The 25,008-nt window shown below is 36.4% G+C and overlaps 1 protein-coding gene across 11 annotated transcripts in view; it reads left to right on the top strand.

Annotated features, from left to right (window-relative positions):
* Positions 1 to 25,008, top strand: part of ARL15 (ARF like GTPase 15) — a 632,366-nt gene that overhangs the window by 166,073 nt on the left and 441,285 nt on the right. For 10 of the 11 annotated variants that reach the window (XR_014061457.1, XR_014061454.1, XR_014061455.1 and 7 more), the window contains exon 3: positions 15,693 to 15,752. The exons of the other annotated variant lie outside the window; for it this stretch is intronic. Coding sequence is in view for 2 of the 10 variants with exons in the window: in XM_081517764.1 (XP_081373890.1) it covers positions 15,693 to 15,752 (60 nt within the window). In the remaining 8 variants the exon portion in view is untranslated. The remainder of the gene's footprint in view (positions 1 to 15,692; positions 15,753 to 25,008) is intronic. 11 annotated transcript variants of the gene reach the window in all.

Genomic DNA, 25,008 nt, shown 5'->3' with positions numbered 1-25,008 from the left:
ATCTGTCACTGTTTCCACTTTTTCCCCTTCTGTTTGCCATGAAGTGATGGGATCAGATGCCATGATCTTCATTTTTTGAATGTTGAGTTTTAAGCCAGTTTTTTCACTCTCTTCTTTCACCCTTTCTGCCATTAAAGTGGTATTATCTGCATATCTGAAGTTGCTGATATTTCTCTTGACAGTCTTGATTCCAGTTTGTGATTCATCCAGCCTGGCATTTTGCATAATGTACTCTGCATATAAATTAAATAAGCAGGTTGACAGTATAGCCTTGGCCTACTCCTTTCCCAGGGAAGTGACCTGTAGGACAACTTCAATTCACCTAATACATGAGTAACACCTAATATTTTAATGTATCAAGGTGAGGGTGTAGAGAAAGGGATAGAAAAAATACTTGAAGAAATGATGGATGAAATGTTACCGGTTTTGAAGGTAAATAACAAATCCAAGACATTCATCGAACCACAAGCACAAGAGATAGTATACCAAGTCATGTCCTGGTGAAATTACTAAAGCCAGTGATAGTTTGTGATGGTTAATTTTATGTGTCAACTTGGATGGGCCACAGATATGTAGTCAAACATTGTTCTGGATATTTCTGTGAGTGTGTTTATATATATATATATATGTATACATATATATGTATACATATGTATATAAATATATAATGAGATTAATATATAAATCAGCAGACTTTGAGTAAATTTCTTTATATAATGCAGTTTGGCTCGTCTAATCAGTTGAATGTCTAAATAGATCAAAAGACTGACTTCCCCAGAGCAAGAAGGAAATCTGTGCTGGCCTTGGAACTTAAACTACAGCATCAGCTCTTTCCTTGGTCTGTAGTCTGCTGACCCACCTTGCAGATTTTGGACTTGACAGCCTCCATGATATTATGAGTCAATTCCTATAAAGATTTTTCTGTGTATACACACACATCCTGTTGGTTCTGTTTCTTTGGAGAATGCTGAGTAATACAAAAAGGAAATCTTAACAACAGAGGAAAAAAATTACACAGACACAAAGATAAGAGTGACATCAGATTTCTCAGTGGAAACAATGCAAGGGAAAAGGCAGTGGAGTGCACCTTTAAACTACGAAAGAGGGGAAAAAACTATCAACCTATATCCAACAGAAATGTCTCTCATAAAGAAAGTAAAAATAAAGACTTTTTCAAATGTTAAAGTAGTGATAGTATTTATTGCTAGCAGACCTACATTATAAGACCAACATTATAAGAAAATGCTAAAGGAAGCTTCTCAAGCAGAAGAGAAATAATTCCAAATGGAAACCTGGATCTATACAAAGCAAAGTAACAGAAATTTTAATTAGTGGATAATTGTGTAAGATTTAGTTCTTATTTAAATCTCTTCATAAGATAATTGTATAAATAAAAACAGTAGCAATATATTGGGGGGTTTATAACATGTAAATGTAAAATGCATGAGAACAATAGTGTAAAAGTCATGGGGGAAAAGGGAAGTATACTACTGTTGGGTTCTTATATATGAAGTAGTTGAACAACACTTTAAGGTAGACTATAATAAATTAAAGGTATGTTATAAAGCCTAAAGCAACCACTAAAGTAACAAGCAAAATGTGAGAGCTAGTACGGCAATAAATGAGATAAGACAAAATTACAAAAAATAGTTTTAAAAAAGACAGGGAAAAGGGAAACAAGAATATATGGGACAGATAGAAAACAAATAGCAAGGTGATACATTCAAATCTGACCATCAGTCATCAAATTAAATGCAAATGGTTTAGATTCCTCAATGAAGAGACTGAAAATGATATGATTAGATTAAAAGCAAGACCCAAGTAGGTTAAATGTAAGAAAATGGAAAAAGATATATCATGCTACTAGGAATCAAAAGAAAGTTGGTGTGGCTATATTATATCAGACAAGGTAGACTTTAGAGCAAAGAATAATTCTGGGGATAAAGAAGTTCATCTCATAATGATGAAGGGGTCTGAATCAGAGGACATAATGATGCTAAAACATTTACGTATGTAATAATGGCTTCAGAATACACATAGCAAAAACTGACAAAACCCACAATTACAGTCAAAGATTTCAATACTTTAAATTATTAATAGAACACATATGAAGAAAATTAGCCAACAGGTGGTAGACTTAAACAACAACAACTTTGCCCTGATTAACATTTATAGAACTCTCTACCCAAGAGTGACAGAGAATCATCTTCTCAAATAAGACCATATTTAAGGACATGAAACAAGTTTCAGTAAATTAAAATGGATTAAAATACATTGTCAGACCTCAGTGGAATTGAATTGGAAACCAGTAACAAGATCATCTCTGGAAAAGTCTCCAAATGTTAGGAAACTGAACCACTTCTATATAACCAGTGGATCAAATAAGAAATCAAAAGAGAAATTGTAAAGTATTTTACAACACATCAAAATTTATGGGATGTCTCTAAACTAGGACAGTGAGGGCATTTCATAGCTCTAAACCCCTGAATCAGGAAAGAAGGCCCTTAAATCAGTGACCTCAGCCTCCACCTTAAGGAATGAGAAGAGCTGACTAAACCCAAAGTAAGCAATAGAAAGGAAATAATAAGGATCAAAGTGAAAATCAGTGGAATAGAAAAACAATAGAGAAAACTCATTAGATCAAAAGCTGGTTCTTTGAGAAGATCAATAAAATTTATAAAAACTCTAGCCAAGCTGATGAGGAAAAAAAAGATGGCACTAATTATAACATCAGAAATGAGAGAGGTTACATCAAGGTATATTCTATAGATATTAAAAGGATAATAGAATATTATGAACAGGAGACTTCCCTGGCAACTCAGTGGTAATGAATCCGCCCGCCAATGCAGGAGACAAGGTTTGATCCCTGGTCTGAGAAGATCCCACATGCGACAAAACAACTAACTACTGAGCCAGCGCTCTAGAACTACTGAAAGCCTGTGTGCCTAAAGCCTGTGCACTGCAACAAAGAGTAGCCCCCACTCTCTGCAACTGGAGAACGCCCACGTGCAGCAACGAAGACCTAGCTCAGTCCAAAAGAAAAAATATATGTATATATGTATATATCTTTTTTTAAAAAAAGAATATTATGAACAACTTTATGCCAGTAAATTTGACAACTTAGATGGACAAATTCCTTGAAAGATAAATCATCAAGATTCATTCAAGAATAAATAGAACACCTAGATCTGTAGTTAGTAAAGAAATTGAAATTATAGTTTTTAAAAAAACTAGTTGGTTTCACTGGTAAATTTTCTCGAACACTTGAAAGAGGAACTAATGCCAGTGCTACATAATGTCTTTCAGAAAATTGAAGAAGAGGGAAAACTTTCAAATTCCTTATATAAGACCAGCAAGTTTAATGTTAAAACCAGACAACAATATTACAAGAAAAGTAACATACCATATTCCTCATGAATACAGATGCCAAAAATATAAACAAAAATCTAGCAAATAAAATCTAACAGTAGTATATTAATAGGTATTATCCTTTAATATATCATGACCAAGTAACATGTATCCTGGGAATACAGGACTGTTTTCGCATTCAAAAATAAATGAATTTAACTTACAATATCAGTAAGCTGGTGTTGATCAACTCAAGAGATACAAACAAAAAACATTGATTTCTGATAAAAAAAAAAAAAAAAAAGAACTCTCACCAAAGGTGGAACAGAAAGGAGTTTTCTCAACTCTTAAAGGCCATTTATAAAAATCTATAGCTATTGTCATACTTAATGATGAAATACAAAACTTATCCCCCATCAGATAAAGAATAAGACATGGATGTCTGTTATCACCACTTGTGTTCAGCATTGTAGTGGAGATTCTAGGCAGTGCATCAGGCAAGAAAAAGAAAGGAAGGGCTTCCAGATTGGCAAGCGATAAGTAGAACTTTGTGTGTTTGCTATGTTTTCTATGTAGACAATTTGATGAAATCTACAGTTTTACACCAATAAATTACGAGATGGCTAATGTGAATTTAGAGTTAATAATTTTAGAGATGTGAAAATTTGGAGGATAACTTTGATCATTAGTTTTGGAGAATGTTGTCTTTAAGACTAGAAGCAGACAGAATGGTAGACAAATATTAGCCAAATATTGAATTCATTCAGATAGATAAACAAATTCCATGAAAGTTAGTATATGGAAATCCAAAGGTCCACATGTAAACAGAGGTCACAACTTCAAGTGGGATATTATTAAGAGGTGAGAGATGATACCATTCTAATGGCAGAAAGTGAAGATGAACTACGGAGCTGCTTGATGAGGGTGAAAGAGGAGAGTGAAAAAACTGCCTTTAAATTCAACATTCAAAAAACTAAATTCATGGCATCTGGTCCCATCATTTCATGGCAAATAGATGGGGGAAAAGTGGAAACAGTGGCAGATTTTATTTTGGGGGAGTCCAAAATCATTGTGGACAGTTACTGCAGCCATGAAATATAAAGAAAGGATGCTTGCTCCTTGGAAGAAAATCGATGACAAACCTAGACAGCGTGTTAAAAAATAGACATCAGTTTGCCAACAAAGATTCATATAGTCAAAGTTGTGATTTTTCCAGTAGTCATGTATGGATGTAAGAGTTGAACTATAAAGAAGGCTGAGCACCAAAGAATTGATGCTTTTGAACTGTGATGCTGGAGAAGACTCTTGAGAGTCCCATGGACACCAAGGAGATCAAACCAGTCTATCCTAAAGGAATTCAACCCTGAATATTCACTGGAAGGACTGATGCTGCAGCTCCAATACATTTGCCACCTGATATGAAGAACCGACTCATTGGAAAAGACTCTGATGTTGGGAAAGATTGAAGACAGGAGGACAAGGGGGAGACAGGATGAGATGGCAGGATGGCATCACCAGCTCAATGGATATGAGTTTGAGCAAACTCAAGAAGATAGTGAAGGACAGTGCTGCAGTTCATAGGGTCACAAAGAGTCAGGCATGACTTAGCAACTGAGCAACAACAACAACAAATGGTAAAGTGGTAAAAGCATAAGGAAGCAAAGCTTGTCCTGGGTAACACTGATAAGGGAAGAAAGAGCTCTGTTTGCTGGTATAAAGAGGACGGAAAAGCATGTAAAAAAATGTTGGAGCCCAGAGAAGACTTTTCTTAACAAAGGTGAGATTCCCTGGATTCAGTGGGAGGGCCTTGTAATAATTAAGGGAGAGCAGAGTTGGGCATGAGGTGTGAAGTAAGGATATAGAAGAGAAGGGGTGGATGCTTGTTGGTTGAGTCTGTGTGTTTATTGTAGCTAATGAAGGTGGGCAAGATGTTGGAGAAAACTAGTGCTGACCGAGGAAGGGGAGGGATGGAAGCAGAGAACTGAGCAGAATGATTTCAGTTGTCAGTGGACCCACACAACCCAGTCCCCACTACAGTTCCAGATAGACGTTGCTGCTGTGTTCAAACTCAACTTCCAGTTCCTTTTGTTGTATATATATGTAGCTGAAGAAGAACAAAGGAGGTAGAAGAAAGGTCCTATAATAAATGAACTCAGAACCCAGTGGCGGAGGTCAGAAAGCCACATGTGCATGTGAACGTTCAACGTGGAGATGGGAAAACAGTCACAGGAGGCCTGTGGAGAATAATGTACACAGTGAAGGAGAAAGAGACCTAACTATATGAAAATTTCAAAAGACTGGAAAGCTAAAATTAAGAGGAAAAATATAAGTGAAAGCAATGCTATTGAGAAATATTTGTATAAAATGTTATAGGCAAGAGTTTATGACTGTCCCATTTAGAGAATTCAGTCACATTCTCAAATAGTACCTAGAATCTAATTGATAAATTAAGCTAAGTTCACAAAGAGATATTCATAAAAAGAATTAATGGGAAACAGAAAGGTACAGCTTTATCAGAAATCGATTTTACTAGAAAAGGAATAAAATGATAATTTTATAGCTAAATTTACCAAACTTTTCAGTAAATTTTGTCCCAATGCTGTTAAGATTGTGGTTACCTTCGTATGCACATGAATTACTGGTGACATTGTGATTGGTGTTGCCCCCCACTTTTTTTGGAAAGCAGTTATTCATATAAATTAAAGGTTACCAAAGTATTTACATCCCTTGGCCTAGTAATAGTGTCAACCGAGAATTTACTGTAAGCATGTAATTTCAAAGAAACTATATGAACAAATGATTGCAACATTTTATATAACTGAAACTTTAAAGTAATTTAAATGTTCTGTATCAAAGTCTGTTAATTAAATTGTGGCACATCAATTGAAATGATCATATATTGAGAAACATATACAGCCTTCTGTAGAAGAAAATTAAATTTACATTTTGAAAATTAAACCTTGCAAAACTGCTTTTGAATTGAAAATGGGGAAAAAATGTAAAAAATAACAATAGGCTTTGTTGGTATGGTCAAATTATATATGAAAATTTATTCTATTAAATTATTTCTCTGTTTTATAGTGTGTCTATTCTATCAAGCCAGTTAAAAATGAAATATTTGTTGGGAGAGTTTGGAACAGTTGAAAAGATAAATTGAGGATTAGTTTCTTAAAATGAAAACACATCACAAGAAGGATATGTCTATTTAATTCAGCAAGGCAAGAATGCCTGCCTTTTCTTCATAAGTCAAGGGAATCCAAACTGTGTTGGATTGTTAACTTCAGCAGTCTTTTACTTTGACATAATTTTAAAAAGATACTTAAATTGTCAAAACTCAAAGGACCAAGGAATCCTGCAAAAAGCAGGTCCTGCTGATATAGGGGAAAAAATTGAGTAGCTTGCACATTGGTCTAGAAACAAAAGTGAACTTTGTCCAGAGTGAATTCCTTGACTGTATAACAGCACAAAGATTTTGTTGATAAAAGGGGTTGTTAACCTGTAGATTACACAGTATTCACTTTTTTTTTTAAACCAGAGGAGTGGAGTCTATAGGTTTAGGATAATATATTGTTGTAACACAGAGAACAATCTAGAGAAAATTGAACACTTGGAATTGAAAAAGGTTGAAAAATCTCTTCTAGGGATGTATATTGCTGCACTTGAAAATTTGTGAAGTGTTATGTCATTCAGCTAAAATAGAAAATAATTATAATTTGAAAGGAATATAGAAAGTTTATGAAAATATGAAGATTTTAATAACTTTAGTATTTTGTGCATACATGTTAGGAAATAAATTAGAAAGTCAGATTTTGTATCTGCTGTTTTATAAATGCTAATAGATTAAATTTCCTTTTATGATGTTGAAATCATATTTAAAGTTTCGCTAGACCATTGTCCAAACATCACAAAACTACCATGGCCATTTATCATGCCCTTAGTTCAAGTCAAGGCTACCAGATCTGTAGAATGTCTTTCCTTTAGTAGTTCTTTAGTGATCCAGGTATCTGAGACGCACACACAGTATCTGTGTGCAAATGTGCAGACTTGCGTATGTGTTATGGGAGGTGGGGGAAGGGTGGAGGTTGGTCTGTAGGTCCAAGTAAAATACTTATGTGTTCCACACAATGAATAAAAATAGACTAACCTCCCTCCCAAACCTAATTTTGTAACGATTCCGGTAATGCTTTCCCTGCATAAAAACTTTCGAATCCATCTCCTTTGTATCACAGGCTTTTTTGGATTTAAGGACTCAAAGACAAAAACTGAGTCTATGCAAACAATTATTTCCCCAAAGAGTTACTAAGTCATATATTTATTAAAATTTGTGGGGTTAAATCTTAAGGGAGGTTTCAGTCTTACTAATGTAGCTTAAATAGGCCAGGAAAAAATGACTACATAACTTAGGCTTCAGCCATCAAATTGTTTGAATGCAGTCGGGAGACCTACCCATGAGCCCTTCAGCCAAATACTGGAGGCCATTGATGATTGACTTAGTTGTTACTGTTATTCCCTCCTCCTTGTTTAATACAAATAGTGGAATCTAAATGTTAGAGGGGGGATTCAAAATCAACGGGAAAAAGTGGCTGGTGAGTCTAAGAGCTGTCAACTAGGACTTCTAGGACCCTGTCTTGTCCCATCCACTCACTGCCTCCTTGTGAAAAGAGCATCAGAGGAATGCTTTTGTTTTTTTGAAGAAGCAACAGAGCAAGCACCCTGTCATGACTGAGTCAGGTGAACATTTTCCCTTGCCTCCTAAGGTCATAGATTTATTAATAATATTTAATAAAAAATACTCTCTAAATTCATAGTATTACTTTTATTCCATTAATAAGGCAATGTAGTACAGACCTGAGAACACAAGAATCAAGGGATTCCTTGTGTTGGATTATTTATAAAACAGGAGGGAAAATAAATTAGTGGGCTCATTAGGTATATGTGTATTTTTCCAATCAACTCCACCAATCTTTAGGTTCAAAACTGGACAAAATAGTATAAAATACATCAGCTTGTTGGTATGTGGAGGAGGTGCTATAGAGTGGAGTTCTGGTGGACTGATGAGACCTGAGTTCAGGTTTTAAATGCAGCACTTAGTCCTTTTGTCCAGGTCCATAACCCTTCTAGGCTTCATTTTCTTCCTGGAACAGTAGTTATTCATTAACTTAAGGATTGTCATAACAGCTAAATTATGAAATACAGTTGTCTCTTGGTATCTGAGGGGGACTGGTTCTATGACCATCCTCCCCTACAACGGATACCAAAATTTGAATATGCTCAAGTTCTTTATATAAAAATACAGTATTTGTGTGTAACCTACACACATCCTTCTGTATGCTTCAAACTATCTCTGCTGCTGCTGCTAAGTCGCTTCAGTCGTATCTGACTCTGTGCGAACCCATAGACGGCAGCCCACCAGTCTCCCCCATCCCTGGGATTCTCCAGGCAAGAACACTGGAGTGGGTTGCCATTTCCTTCTCCAATGCATGAAAGGGAAAAGGGAAAGTGAAGTCGCTCAGTCGTGTCTGACTCTTAGCGACCCCATGGACTGCAGCCTAGCAGACTCCTCTGTCCATGGGATTTTCCAGGCAAGAGTACTGGAGTGGGTTGCCAGTGCCTTCTCCAGCTCAAACTATCTCTAGATTACTGATAATACCTAATACAATGTAAATGGTGGCCTGTGCGCAGCAAATTGAAGTTTTGCTTCTTGGAATTTTCTGGAATTTTTTTTTCCCAAATGTTTTTGATCTGCAGTTAGTTGAATATGTGGATGCAGAACCCTTGGATATGGAGGGCTGACAAATATAAACCCTTCGCACAGATCTTTAAACAAATACTGAGATCCTATTATGACCAAGCACCGGCATACAAGATACAGCATACTTTGTGTCTCCGTTACGAATCCTTGCAGTCCACCGTGGGAACAGACATAAATGAATAAGCTGATATGTAATTAGGAGTGTGAGAGTCATGCAGAAGCACACAGAGCCAAAAAAAACCAACCTGTTTTAGGAACACAGAGAGAGAGAGCTTGCCTGACAAAGTGACGTTCAGACACCTGAAGGGTGACTGGTTTGCCAGAGGAGCAAAGAACACACACTTATGCAGCAGTCCGTGCAGAGGTCCCGAGGTGCAAGGAATATAGCTTGTTTTAGAAACCAAGTATAAATAGGGGGAGATGGTACAAAATAAGCTTAGAGAAGGAAAGAAGAATCAGATCAGATGGAGCTTTGTTAGATATTTTGAACTAGCTCCTGAGAAGTGAGAAGCTATCAGACCCTTTTAACTAGGTGAATGATGTAAACAGAGGTTCATTTCAGGAAAACACTTCTACTGGTGTATGAGGATAATGGAGGAGGCTGACAACAGAGTTTCGTTAGGAGGCTCACTAGATGGTTTGATCAAAGTTGTGCTGTGAGAATGGAGAGAAGTAGGCATGTTTGAGAACTATTAGGCAGATGAAACTGAAAGGCTTTGGTGACTGGTTGATTGAGAGGGAAAGAAATGTTAAGGAGGACCACAAATATTTAGTCTACGGAAGTCCTCAATAGATGTTTGTTTTTGATTGTGTCTTCAGCAACTCTTACTTTTACCACTGCTTTCATAATATACCTGAACTTGAGGCCACACATGATTTTGATTGGGAGAAAGCTTTCAGTGGTCATTTGATGACCATTAGTAATCACAATTTTTAGTTTTACTTCTTAAAAAAAAAACCAAACACTTTATAGCACTGAGTACTATTTTCCTCTACAAATGAGGAATCTGAGGCACAGAGGGGTTTAATAACTTGCTCAGACAGTTAGTAATGGTAGACCCAGAATTTGAACCCAGACGTTCTTACTGTGGAGCCTATGCAATCCACGTATTTTTATTATTCATAGTGATCCTTCAAAAGAGGTGTTTTGATGAATTGACCTTTGTATCCCTACTAAATACTAATTTCCCTTCTTGACCTCATCCAATTCAATGTAAAGGAATAAAATACAGTTGATCTGACGGTTCTTCTTGATTGCCCTTTTGGTGAACCAAAAATGTGTCCTTACATTTTAATTCTTCTTAATCCTTGCAAACAGGATGAATAACATAGAAAACTATTGCTTCTCTTCTATGAATAGTACATTCTCTGGACTAGTTATCTAGGCTTCATCCTCTGAACATTAATTACCACAGCTATATTGTAAAAATAATATGAAGACAGCAAAGTGGAAGACTGCATATACCTTTGCAGTATAAATCTAGCCACACATGTTCTGTGTGAAGAGAAAACATTTATGAGTATTCTGAAGGAATATTTATATGCCTATAAATAACATTGCTGGTTTACTTTGCTTAGAGTCAATGCTGAAGGACATTTTTGTAGTCTGTGCAAGGATTCAAGATGGGAATCATCATATAATCTGCCTGTTAGATCAGTAAATTTCCAAAGTTATGTTTTGCATATGGGTGTGGCAGTTTCCGGAAAAATACTACTTCCTTCTGGGTGCCTGCATACTGTCAGCTTTTAAGAATCAAAGCATATTAAACTTTGCTAGTATGCTCCATAACTATTCTATAACTATTTTCAAAGTTGGGGTTTTTCCCATTTCTCTGGAAAATTCATACTCCGGTTTGTCCTGAACATAACCACTGATAGACTGTTTAGCACTTACATAGGGTTTTTGTTTTCAGGATTTCATAATCATTGCCTTTTAATACATTTAACACCTCTGTGAGGTAGGCAGATATATTCAAGCATCTAAGTCTCCCGTGGGCAGATTTCAGTGCCAGCATGAGTATTGTGATTGGCACTGAGTTTCCTTAATTTCCCAGAGGCCAGACACCTGGCGAGGCTTTCCTGCAGGTCAAGATACATGCCAGTATGTCACCCACAGGGCACTGCCTCCTACTCTTCCTGCTGTTTTGCTAAGATTCAGTGACTGCATCTACCATTAACCACAATGCTATGCCCACTGTGTCTGTCTGCATTAAAGCCACTCTGAAAGAGTATGTTTTGAAAGATTCTTAGGGAGCCCAACAAACATTTATGTTCTGTAAAGCTATGGTTTTTCCAGTAGTCATGTATGGATGTGAGAGTTGGACCATAAAGAAGACTGAACACCACAGAATTGAGGCTTTTGAACTGTGGTGCTGGAGAAGGCTCTTGCGAGTCTCTTAAACTGCAAGGAGATCAAACCAGGCAATCCTAAAGGAAATGAACACTGAATATTCACCGGAAGGACTGATACGGAAGCTGAAGCTCTAATACTTTGGCCACTGATGCAAAGAGCCAACTCATTAGAAAAGACCCTGATGCTGGGAGAGACTGAGGGCAAGTGGAGAAAGGGGCAATAGAGGATGAGATGGTTGGATGACATCACCAACTCAATAGACATGAGTTTGAGCATACTCCAGGAGATAGTAAAGGACAAGGAAGCCTGGCGTGCTGCAGTTCATGGGATCGCCAAGAGTCAGACTTGACTTAGCAATTGGACAACAATAACAACACAACATATTTCAACTGTTTACATGCCAGTTGAGCGTAAACTCCAACAAAGGTACTTTTCATTTAGTGATAACACTCATGGCTCCAACTAAGTACTTAGATTAATAAATGAGCACCAGAATTTCTATCTTAGGAGTCTGTAATATATTCAGGTAGGCAAAAGATATGTGTACCTAATGATTAAATCATCAACATGGCATCAATTGAAATATAAAGTTGGCAGTTTTATGTTGTATGCTTATTTGTACCAGGCTCTGTGATAAAGATAATACACGCATTATCACAACTTTGTGACGTAGATACTATCATCCCAGTTTACAAACGATGAAAACCAAGGCTAGTAGGTTGACCACAGTCATAGAGCTTCTGACTCCTAGGTAAAAGGTAATGTATAGAATCTTAAAGCTCTAGGGCAGTATACAACAGAGGAGTGGAAATAATAGAGTGGAGTATAATAAGGCACATATTAACTTGTTTATGTATAAAGTAAAACAAAACAATGTAAAAGAATTGTTTTTACACATGTAGTAATTTACATCTTTTTACCTTTCTCAGGACTTTTTAACTTTTCTAGCACTTGCTTCAATGAAAGTATTTGTATGTTTTCCCTCCCACCTTGTTGATAATTTCTTGAAAGGATGATTGTCTTATTTATCTTGTACATATTAAATAATGCTTAACACCTTAAATCAATTGGGTGCTCAGGAATTACTCAATAAGCTTTAGAAATTAGTAGAGCTTTTACCCAGAGATTGCCCGGAGAAATATCAATAACCTCAGATATGCAGATGACATCACCCTTATGGCAGAAAGCGAAGAAGAACTAAAGAGCCTCTTGATAAAAGTGAAAGAGGAGAGTGAAAAAGTTGGCTTAAAGCTCAACATTCAGAAAACTAAGATCATGGTGTCCGGTCCCATCATTTCATGGGAAATAGATGGGGAAACAGTGGAAACAGTGTCAGACTTTATTTTTTTGGGCTCCAAAATCACTGCAGATGGTGATTGCAGCCATGAAATTAAAAGACGCTTACTCCTTGGAAAGAAGGTTATAACCAACCTAGATAGCATATTTAAAAGCAGAGACATTACTTTGCCAAAAAAAGGTCCGTCTAGTCAAGGCTATGGTTTTTCCAGTAGTCATGTATGGATGTGAGAGTTGGACGGTGAAGAAAGCTGAGTGCTGCAGAATTGATGCTTTTGAAGTGTGGTGTTGGAGAAGACTCTTGAGAGTCCCTTGGACTGCAAGGAGATCCATCCAGTTCATCCTAAGGGAGATCAGTGCTGGGTGTTCATTGGAAGGACTGATGTTGAAGCTGAAACTCCAATACTTTGGCCACCTCATGTGAAGAGTTGACTCATTGGAAAAGACCCTAATGCTGGGAAGGATTGGGGGCAGGAGGAAAAGGGGACGACAGAGGATGAGATGGCTTGATGGCATCACCAACTCGATGGACACGGGTTTGGGTAGGCTCCGGGAGTTGGTGATGGACAGGGAGGCCTGGCATGCTGCGGTTCCTGGGGTCGCAAAGAGTCGGACATGACTGAGCGACTGAACTGAACTGAACTTACCCAGAGATAAACCAATGCACCTAAGGGCAACTTATCTTTGACAAAGGAGTCAAGAATATACAGTGGAGAAAAGACAGCCTCTTCAATAAACATTTCTGGGAAAAATGGACAGCTACATGTAAAAGAATGAAACTAGAACACTTCCTAATACCATACATAGAAATAAACTCAAAATGGATTAAAGACTTAAATGGAAGGCCAGAAACGATAAAGCTCTTAGGTGAAAACATAGGCAGTATACTCTTTGACATATATCACAGCAAGATCCTCTTTGACCCACCTCCTAGAGTACTGGAAATAAAAACAAAAATAAATGAGACCTAATTAAACTTAAAACCTTTTGTAAGGAAAAGCTTTTGCAAAGGAAACAACAAACAAGATTGAAAGCCAGCTGTCAGAATGGGAAAAAATAATTGCAAATGAAACAACTGACAAAGGATTAATGTCCGGAATATATAAGCAATTCATACAGCTCAATACCTGAAAAACAAACAGCCCTATCAGAAAATGAGCAGAAGACCTAAACGGACATTTTTTTCCAAAGAAGACATACAGATGGCCAATCTACACAAGAAAAGGTGCTCAACATCACTAATTATTGGAGAAATACAAATCAAAATTACAATGAGGTGTCACCTGACTCTAGTCAGCAAAAAATCTACAAACAATGAATGCTGAAGAGGGTGTGGAGAAAAGGAAATCTTCTTGCATTGTTGGTGGAAAAGTGATACAGCCTATATGGAGAACAGTATGGAAATTCCTTAAAAAGTAGAGTAAAACTACCATATGACCCAACAGTCCCACTAATGGGCATATAGCCTGAGGAAAGCATAATTAAAAAAGATACTTGTACCACAACATCCATTGCAGCACTATTTACAATAGCTAGGACATGGAAGTAGCCTAGATGTCCATTGGCAGATGAATGGATACAGAAGCTATGGTACATATATACAATGAAATATTACTCTGCCATGAAAAGGAATACATTTAAGTCAGTTCTAATTAGGTGGATGAACCTAAAACCTAGTATACAGAGTGAGGTCGGAAAAAGAAAGACAAATATCATATATTAATGCATGTATGTGGAATCTAGAAACATGGTACTGATGAACCTATTTGTAAGACAGTAATGGAGATGCAGACATAAAAAACAGAATAGTGGACACGGTGGGGGAAGGAGAGGGTGAGAAGAATTGAGAGAGTAGCATTGAAACATATACATTACCATATGTAAAATAAATAGCCAGTGGGAATTTGCTGTAGGATGCAGGGAGCTCAAACCTGGTGCTCTGTGACAACCTTGAGTAGTGGAATGGGGTGGGAGGTGGCAGGGAGGTCCAAGAGTTGAGGCGTACATGTGTATACCTGTGCTGATTTATGTTGATATATGGCAGAAACCAACACAACATTGTAAAGCAATTATTCTCCAATTAAAAAGACATAAATTTTTAAAAAGTAATAGAGCTTTTAATTGAAAAAGAAGTTCCTGTATATACAAAACATTTAAATGAAACTAAAGAATCTCCCCTATTAAAGATTTATAGATACCTAGTTCTCCCCCATTATATGTTCCAGTTTCTTGTGGATCATTTCAGAAATATTCAGTATATGTATTTGTGTGTGTGTGTGTGTGTATAGGTAAATGTACATTCACATTACACCTGAATTGATTGTCTTAGATTATGATAATTAACTTCTAAATACAGAATTAGTCATAGCACTATATGCAGAATATACTTTGATAATAAAAATCATTTATTAAATGCATTATAAAATGCATAAATGGGTAATTATGATTGTACATCTAAGAATAATTTATGTATGACTTTAACCATGTCCTTGAAAGAAAATACTAACATAAATACTATGTAATTCCAATATAGGATGATTATAATTTAGATAGTTTAGGGTTGCTAAGTTATATGTGAGGGAAAATTAACTTTAGGAATTAGATGTAAAGATCATGATAAGTTTAATATTTTCTTTGGAGTTTCTATATACTTTCATGTGTCTTTCTCACAACTGGTAAAATTTACAAAGAGCCATTATGTATGAAGGAATGAGGCAGTATTTGGAAGAAAAGAGTTATATTTTGCTGTAGCATACATGTATATTTTGCAAAATGATAGAAGATAATACTAGGTTATAATTTATCTTGAAAATTATGTGTTTCTGGTGTAAATATGAGCTATGAAAAATAGTTCTTCATCTGCCAAAAAGAGAGAATTTGAGAATCTTATACATTTTTAAAAGTTAAGTTGCTAATTCTTTTTTTTTTGTTTTCTAATTGTAGGTTTTAGTATAAAAGCAGTGCCATTCCAGAATGCCATCTTGAATGTCAAAGAACTTGGAGGTATATCTTATATCTTTTCCATGTCTGACTCTAACTTCTACTAAGTTCATATGAATGTGTTACATATAATTAAAACATGATGATGATGTATTATTCTAGGAGGTGACTTATTTTTACCTTTTCTCTTAATAATACATTTCCTAGAAATATTTTTTTCTTTATATATATTTTAAAGGTAGTTGAAGAGTTCTAATTGACATAAACATAATGTATGTTTATTTATGTAGTGCTACACTACTAGTGCCATTTCATACTCTATACTTGTTGGTTTTACTTATGAAATTTATTCTTGAATGGAAAAAATAGAGTTTTAGTATAATCATAGAAAAAAGCTATACATTATGCAAAGAACTGTATTTTAGAGTAGTTTGTATTCATACTGCAGGTTTTATTGTATTAGATCTTTTTAGAATGTGTTTGTTCTGATAATAAGTCTTTGCCAGTAGATTCTTTGTTGGTCAAGCACATTCATTGGATAGGCTTTACCCCAAACCATACATCACTCAGTCTTTCATTGCACTCCGTGTCTGGAATTTTTTTGATTGTATTTTATGTCAGTCAGCGTCTTTACCCATGTAAGTAGGTTAACAAAGAAATCAGTCAATTCAATGAAACTGCTGATTTCTCTAATGGTATAGGAAAATGATGTCCTCTGGAGTTCAGTATAATATGGGTGAGTTTAATGACTTAGAAGAGAGTTCTCTTCCATCTCTTTAACCACTTTGTGATCTTGACCTTACTCTTTTTTGTTTTTTTTTAAGCTCATTCTGTGACCTATTATTAGATTGATGAAATTAAAACCCAGACCGTATGCCATCTTAATAGTATTTTTATGCCTTCTTATTTTTATATAATGATGCATTGGCTGATCTTTCCAGGTTTACTTCTGTCAGTCTGTTTTATAGCCACTTTGACTTTTATAGTATTAATATTTAAAATAAACTATGGTTGATAAATTCTGGTTTTTCTTTGACATTGGTTTTGTCATTTTGACTAACAAAAATGATAAAACATGAATGTTCTTATAATAGAAAAATTTTCTGTGCAAAAATTTTAAGACTTGTATTAAATATTTTAATATTACTTTGTGGCTTCAGAGAACATAGTATAAACATCCATGGAATCCAACTGAATGGTTTGAGAATTCTATTATTTTTAAATACTATTGATACTTAATATTATTATTACTAGGCTAGATGCAAAATTTTTATTAAATACCCTCCAAATGTAAGAAACTGTTGATTAATTAAGATGTTTACTATTGATGTTTACTTCGATGATATACAAAATGTATAATGCATCTTAACAATTTTTTATAGTGCAGAATTTATTATAATCTTAACTGTGCCATTGAAACTCAGTACAATTCAAAAGATCAAATTAGAGGAAAGGGGTGTATAAGGTGGGAATCCGTCTGTTCTCAAGCAGGGTTTAATTTTGCTGGAAGAACTGTATGTGCCCTGGCAATTACTGAAATGGAAATTACAGTGAAGAGGATACTGTAGAGTTTGGTGGAAATACTTTAGTTGTGCCCTTGCATGATGTAATGGAGAGATGTAGGTACAAGATAGAGCTTCAGGGTTGGGATCCATACATTAGTTTCAGACTAGTGATGTGTGGTGCTTGGCAGGTGGTGTTGAAGAGCAGATTACTCACTTAAGCACAGATTCTTCTACTCCTGAAAATTTAATAGCTCTTTTCAGTTGAGAGGCTATCTCAAGGAGGTGATTTTCTGCATAGAATCTAATTGTGTATCCTATGTTGTGTGCTCATAAGCAAGCAGTGGAGGAAGTTCAGTCCTTGACTTTTCACTCACTAATTCCTTTACTCAACAAATATTTTTTTGAGCACCTCCTCTACCTGGGGGTAGGACTGGGCCCTAGATCAGCCAAGAATGTATGAAAATCAGACTAACATGCATATAGTTTTCATAGGATTTAGAGTAAATCTTATATCCCAAGAGGCTCATCCCAATATAAGATATGAGGCCTTTAGGGAAAATTATGACCTCCTAAAATCAAATTGTTTGAGAGGAAGTTGCTTGACCCAACATTTTCTAAGTTCAAGAGGAAAGAGTTGAGAATTTTCAAATCAATGTGTAAAGATGTGAAGCTGTTATTTACCAGTAGAGAGTTAACTCAGAAGACAGGTTAATCAGAATTCAACCAGGTTGTCAATCCAGGCGAAGATTCTGAAATCAAGGAAGAAACTCAAGCAGATAGGTGTAAAGGTAAGAAGTGGTTTAGAATGAAATAATAATGACTAATGGAGTTAAATGAAAGTCACTTTTGGTAGATCTTACTAGAAATAGCAAACCTTGTGTTCACACACACACACTAATGTGTGTGTGTGTACTACATAATTTATATTAGAGAGAATTCTATGCTATTATCAATTTTCTCTTTTATGAGGATATTTCTTATATCTTGCACCTAAAAATTCCTATAAATTTCATTCATAGCAATTTTTTCAAATGATCTTTTCCTACTGTTCATGCAGTTATTCTAGCACCATTATTTGTGTGTCAAGCATGCTTCTAGGGACTGGGAATAAATGATATTTAAAGAGACCTGTGGTTCAGTGATAGAGACATTCATGAAAACCAATATTTGAAATTAATTTTGAAAGTGATGAAATTAAGAGGAAAGTAAATATAAAGGATGACACAGAGACAATCCAGCCCAGTGGTATGATTGATGGGTGAGTCCTGTTTACACTATTTTGAGAATGACCTATTCTCCTCATCTTACCTATCCCACTCATCAGGCTGTACTGATTACTCTAGAACTCTAAAATTTCTTCTATTTTCACTCCCCACACATTCTCACTTAATCTTTGCAACTTCATGCCTAGAGAGTAGATGCTGTTATTATCTGACAGATAGTGAGACACAGGACACCTAGACATAGGTCAAGTGGTTTGTTCAAAGTTATTTGGAGAAGGATTTCTGGGAGTCGATCTGAGCCCTTGCACTTAACCAGGGTACCCTGTACCTGAAGCATTTTACCCAGTGCCTGGCACAAGAGAAGTGCTCCCAGGTGTTGTCTGCCACTGTTCTTACCACTGTTATATGAACAATTTAAAGTTTTCACATGTTGGTATTATTTTCATTAACACTGTATTGGTTACACATGAACACTACGCTCTACTCAAAACTGTAGGATGTTATCCCTAATCATTGCAGCTGCTTTTATTATTCATTTTCTGTCTTACTCTATTTAGAGGTCAGGTCAACTCTTCCTCCATTGTAATTGTGACTCTAGTGTTGTAGTCATGCTTTCCTCTTCTGATTTCTTCAAGACTGCCTTCTGAAGCAGAGTCTTAACTTACTCTAGGTAGTCTACCACAAAGTCGTCATTTTCATACTCTTTTTTTTTCTAATTCAGTCAACAAATATTTACTGAATGCATATTATATACTCAGGCCGAGTTCTAGAAAATGTTGGTGGTTATAGTGTCAACATAAGCATAGTCCCTGCATAGATTGGCTAATCAACACAAGGGGAAACTCTTAACGTGAACTAAACTTCTCTCCTTGAATTAAAGCCAAGTATTTCTTATAGGCCTAAAACAAAGTTCTGGGTTAATCCCTTCCATACTTGAAGGGGTTCTTTTTTTTTAATATCATCCAGTTCTGATCCCTATGGAGGGCATTCTGTAGTATCTCTCAGTGAACTTTTTTTTCCTGCATATTCTTTAATTTGGAAAGTCTTTTTTAAACTAATCTAAATTCTTTCTCCTTTAGCTTTATTAATTACTCTGCTTGTCTTGTCCTATTATTTTTATTTTTCTGGATGTTGTACAAGACACCAAGCAGGATCCTGGATAGACAGAAAGATTAATCTTTTGAAGGATTTCCTTCCTCCTGGTGATTTGTTTCTAAGCTCAGCCATTCTCTATGGTTCCAGATAAGTCTGCTTTCCTGTATCTTTGTTTCCTTATCTGTAAATTGTACTAATAGTCCCTATATTGTGTAATCCTTGTGAGGACCAAATTAGTTAATGTAAGTCAAGTACTTAGAGACTGTCTGGCCTTAATATTTCTGCAAGATTTACTTTTATTATAGTTATACCCTCACTCCCTCACACCCCACAAAAGCACCTTTAAATAATGCCTTTTTCATCCCAAGTTCTCTGAATATAAAACAAATCACATATGATTGCTTTTTCCTTTGTGGTCATATCTCTCTCCCTCATAGACAAAGTGATCTTTTCCTGCGTGGTGTTCTAGCTGAAAGTCATCGAAAGGGACCTCGTTGGATTCTTGTTTATCTGCCCAGCATATTTTTTGCCACTGCACATGTGTTAATAGTAGATGTTTTTGTCCCTTTCCACCTAATCACCTTTCTTTCTGTTTTCAGATTCCGCCAGAAAAATCTCTTGTCTGTCTTAGTGCCTCTCAGTTGCTTTCATTCTGTTTGACTTACGTATTTTAACCACATTACTAAGGTGAGCAAAGCATCTGGCGTTTAACTGAGTTGGAAGCAGTGGTCACTGCAGTGACATCACAGCACTGATAATTTTTCATCTTAGAAATGTCCAGTTCTTAAATCTACGAATAGAGTTTTATACCTTCTTAGATGGCTTTCTCTTGATTCTGAAATTTTGTTTACAAATTGATAGAGTCCAGAGAGGAAAATTTCATCTCTTAACACATTTGGTTTGTTACCACTTATTGATAAGGGTCCAGACATCATAATATTGCCTTTTCTTTCTTGAACTGAATTCTGGAACCAACCAAAAAATGGTTGGTTTTGCCAAATGACTTGTTTTCTTCCCTTTAATATTCTAATGAGTTATGTCTGAACTGTTTCCCCATCCCCCTATCTTGGCCACGGTCCCAACCCAATATACTCTTTGGCAGTCTTATCTTCCCAGTTGACTTTGGGGAAGGCAGGGCAAAGCTAAAAATCAGTTACTTAGCTATCTTTCACACTTCAGGATTCATTGCTGTTAGTTGCCAATCAAAAGGGAAGATATGAGGATTTTTGTTTGCACTTTCTTTAGAGGAAAGGCGGTGAGGGTAGTATGGAGAGTGCAAGTTGTGTTTATTTACCCATTTACTTCAGCCCATGCAATAGTGACTGAATGATTTTTGAGGGTTGTCAGCTAAGCCATTTTTTAAAGTTTGCTTCTTTCAGCAGCCAAGCTGTTATATGAAACAGATGTTGACTCTGTCCTGTTTCTTTGTTTGCCTGAAGGAAAACGCCTCCTCACAGTGAAAGGTGCTGTTTCTTTGTATCCTGCTAGTTATCTTCGGGTGCTGTTAATCTGTCCAGGTTATTTGCATTTCTAAAGTTCTCCAGAAACTGTACAGGGCAGACTTCTTAACAGGCAACCCAGGGGGCACTACTGCCTGCTTCTTATAATCTCTGCTTTTTGTACCCAGGCCGTTCGATGTCTTTCACCAAAATAAAGCTGTCTTCCTTCAGAATCTTTTATTAAAACTTACTTTGGAGGGAGTAATAGCTCTTTAATTTTATCTGATGCATTCTCCTGTTCTTTGTATATTATGATTATTCCCTCTATAAGGTCATTACTGCCTCCTACTAAATAATAATGCAACTCAATAACTATAAATTTAATATACCGCCTGGCTCTGAGAGTCATGCTATTCTATAAAGACAGGAGGAATTGAGACAATATAAACCAATAAATTGGTTGTATATTTTAAAAAAAAGACTGATTATAGGCAGACAAACTTGAAGAGGTTATTATGACCACATTATTGTAAGGGACATTGGAATTGCCTAGATTTTTGCTGTTGTAGGAGGAAGCAACTTGCCATTCAAAAACTGTTTTAGACATCTTCAAAAATGGGCTTCATGGGAGAAAAGGCAGGAAACCATGACCCTGGCAAAGGAACATGGTGGCACAGAGTGGGGGCCCAAATATGGCCAGGTCCACAGAGTACCTTAGCACTGTGCTGTGAAGTAAGTGACAGTCAGCTACATATAAGTAAATGTGCATGTTCTATATCTTTTGCATAAGGAAGAAATGCGGTTCAACAAGTAGAGTGTAGCCTCAAGACACTCTGTCCCCTTCTGCATGTCAACTTCTTTTTGTTGGTCTTTCTTATCTGTAAAATGTAAGTTTTAATAAATCATCACTATTTATTTCCCAAGGGATTGGGCTGGAAAAGTAAAATTCAGTTGCCTAAAGCACCTCAAGAGAGATGCTTTAAGAATAGACAGTGGTATTGCCACTAATTCTCTTTTTATAGTTGTGGATCCAGTGTGATATGTAATATTGAATGATAGAAACATCTTGATATAGTATTGTTTCCTTATCTAGGAAAAGAACCAGACCTTTCTGGAATGGGAACAGCCAGTTAACTCCTGGCTCTCTGAGCTGTGTACTCTCTCGCTTAGGCTCTACTAGGGGAAATGATATTGGTACAAGGCCAAGTCACTTGGATGTGAGTTAAAAGGCCACAGCTATCTGAATTGGTTGAACAGGATCCCAGGGTGGTGGTGTTCAAGCATTTTTTACACTTGCTAAGGGATAACTGAGCCAAACAGTCAGGAGAGCCAAATAAATGAATCTAAGGGCCCAGAAGTCTGTTACTGGCTGATGTAGACTTGACCTTAATTTTTGTTTTCTTCTGGACCAGTGCCCTAGGAAGTTTTTTAAAATCTGTCTTCTCAGTCATAGTTTAGCATAGTACTTAACAATTTGCTTCTTCTAAGACTCTGTGTATATATAGAATGTTCTAGAAACTGGTTTCCCAGCCTTTTAAACCTCCCACTCCCTCTGGCAGTAGGGATCTTATGTGCCTCTGAGGTTGCTGCCTCACCACTGTTTCCTCTTTAAGGGTGATCAGGTCATTTCATATCTTCTCACTCTACCCAGCTTCCTCACAGAACATTTGTGTTGGGTTCTTAGCTTAATTTCCTATCCCTCACAGGGGAATAGGTATCTCTGTTTCTCCCAGGGGTTGCCATAATAGCAACTAATTTTCACTGTGTATTTGGTTTCAGTGTGATATTGCAGCAATAACACTGAAGTCAAGAGACCAGTATTTTCCTCTAACTAAAGAAGCCAGGGGACATTGGGCAAGGCATTTAACTTTTCCAACACCACTTTCTTTTCTAGCAGCCAGAGATACTTACAAATGCTCTGTTTTTTGGTATAACGTAACTAGTTTATTTTTCATATAAAAACTTACAATATTTACTTTGCCTCAGTCTCTGAGAACCATAGAGCCAGTCTCTAACTGGATTATTTCCTCTACTTTCCTTTATCCCTGACTTTGTCAATTAGTATTATTATTTTTTGTACAGTAGGCATTTTAATAAATCTCAAAGTTTTCTTTTTGTATGAAAAAAGTAGTGTGAGGCAGACCAAACGTCCATAAAATAACTAACACTAACTTAACAAAGGTGTTGTCACTGTGGTCTTTACTTTGGGAAGCATTATAGTCTGTTATGAGAAGTACTGGGCTGCCCAGTTGTCACTAGCAGTAAAGAACCCACCTGCCAATGCAGGAGACATAAGAGACATAGTTTCAATCCCTGGGTTGAGAAGATCCCCTGGAGGAGGGCATGGTAACCCACTCCAGTATTCTTACTTGGAGAATTCTATGGACAGAGAAGCCTGGTGGGCTGTACTTCAAAGGATTGCGAAGAGTGGGACACAACTGAAGGGACTTAGGATGCATGCATACATGAAAAGTATTATAGCAGCACAGCATGCCATTTGGTTGTACAGAAAGGACAAGACATAACAGAAAGACAGTCTGGGGAAAGGAATGGATGAGATGAAAGTCAAGGAGGTAACCGCGGGATTGGTTCAGTCTTGTCCCGGCATAAACCAAGCCTACTGTCACCTCTGACTTTTGTCCCATCTGTTCCTAGACTGTTTTTTCCTCTGTCTTCTTTGTCCTTTCTATATGATCCTACTTGCATCTTGTACTCAGTACTGGTATTTACCATACTAGACTATAAAGTTTTGAGGAACTGAAAAGAACAACAATAATCTTAAGGGTTTGTTATATGTAGTATAAAATATATCCGTAGTTATAAGCTGAAGGGAAATTTGCCAAATTATGCCCCAAGATGCTAGAGTAAAGTTAGATCCTTCAGAGGCAAAATGTTTTGTTGTTGTTGTTGAATTCATTTCAGTGAATTGTTAATGAATATTAACTACATTCTGGGCCCTCAGGATACAATTTCTTCCTTGCCATATACACACATACATGCTCTCTCTTCTGAGCCCATTTCTTTGGATATTTTGATGAGAAAGAGATGTTGGCTGTAGCAATTATGAAAGTTCTCAGAAAAATTAAATAGCTTTACTAGATTCCTACAGTTGGAATGTCAACTTGACAGTTGTTGAAGAGGTACTATGTTTGTAGCTATTCATCACTTATCAGGCTGGATTGATTCTCTGATATATGCTGAAGCCAAATGAAATAGAATGGTTAGATTTGCTTTTGAGGTGTCACAGATTTGTTTCTTTTCATTTTTTGAGATCCAAAGTATTGTCTAAAGACTCTATTGAAAATGCTTGATCGTTTTAGTCTTGAAATTTGCTGATATTCATGGCATTGTTGTGAGAGGTAATAATGTGAAAATTTTATCATATTAATTATTTTAATACAGTTATGGGGGCTCTTATGATTGAAAATTAAAGGTTGATTTTTTTATTGTGTCTATTCTCCCTCCCTTGCCAAAATGTCATGAAATGACAAAAATATTAGAAAACAAACACATAAAATCTATAGCAAAGATAGATTTAAATCTACAATAGAAAAGGAGAGCAAGACTAAGCTTGAGGTACAGACAATGGAAATATGAAATAAAAGGGGAATTCATCAGGATTATTAATCAGGGAGCTTATCAGAGTTTTTAATTGGAACTTTACATTTGGAGCTCTGCCTTTATTTTTCTTTTCTTTTTGTGTTAGATAGTGGATGGCAGCTGTGTTTACCCACAAACTAAATCCTTGAGTGTGGGTGCTAGACTCAGTGAGGCGAAGCAGTGCCCAAGTAATGTACTGACTGCCAGGTGGGTTAAAAGCCCACACACAAGGGAGACAAACCATTTGTCCCCTGTTAATCACTAGAAACAGGCAGTGGTAAACAGAAGAGCTGGCAAACAGATTTTCAAGCAAACAATAAGCATATAATCATGACACACCACAAATGAGGGAAATCAACACCATGAAAGAAAGACACCCAATCAAAAGTCAGAAGAAAAGATGTCCAGGGACCTACAGGTAATGGAATGATCAGAAGAAGATATTCAGCAGGATGGA

Source organism: Giraffa tippelskirchi, chromosome 8 (genome assembly GCF_054371585.1).
Source record: "Giraffa tippelskirchi isolate mGirTip1 chromosome 8, T2T-mGirTip1v1.2.pri, whole genome shotgun sequence".
Lineage (NCBI taxonomy): Eukaryota > Metazoa > Chordata > Mammalia > Artiodactyla > Giraffidae > Giraffa > Giraffa tippelskirchi.
The sequence above is the reverse complement of the archived record's forward strand: the minus strand, read 5'-3'. Positions and strand labels throughout refer to the sequence as shown.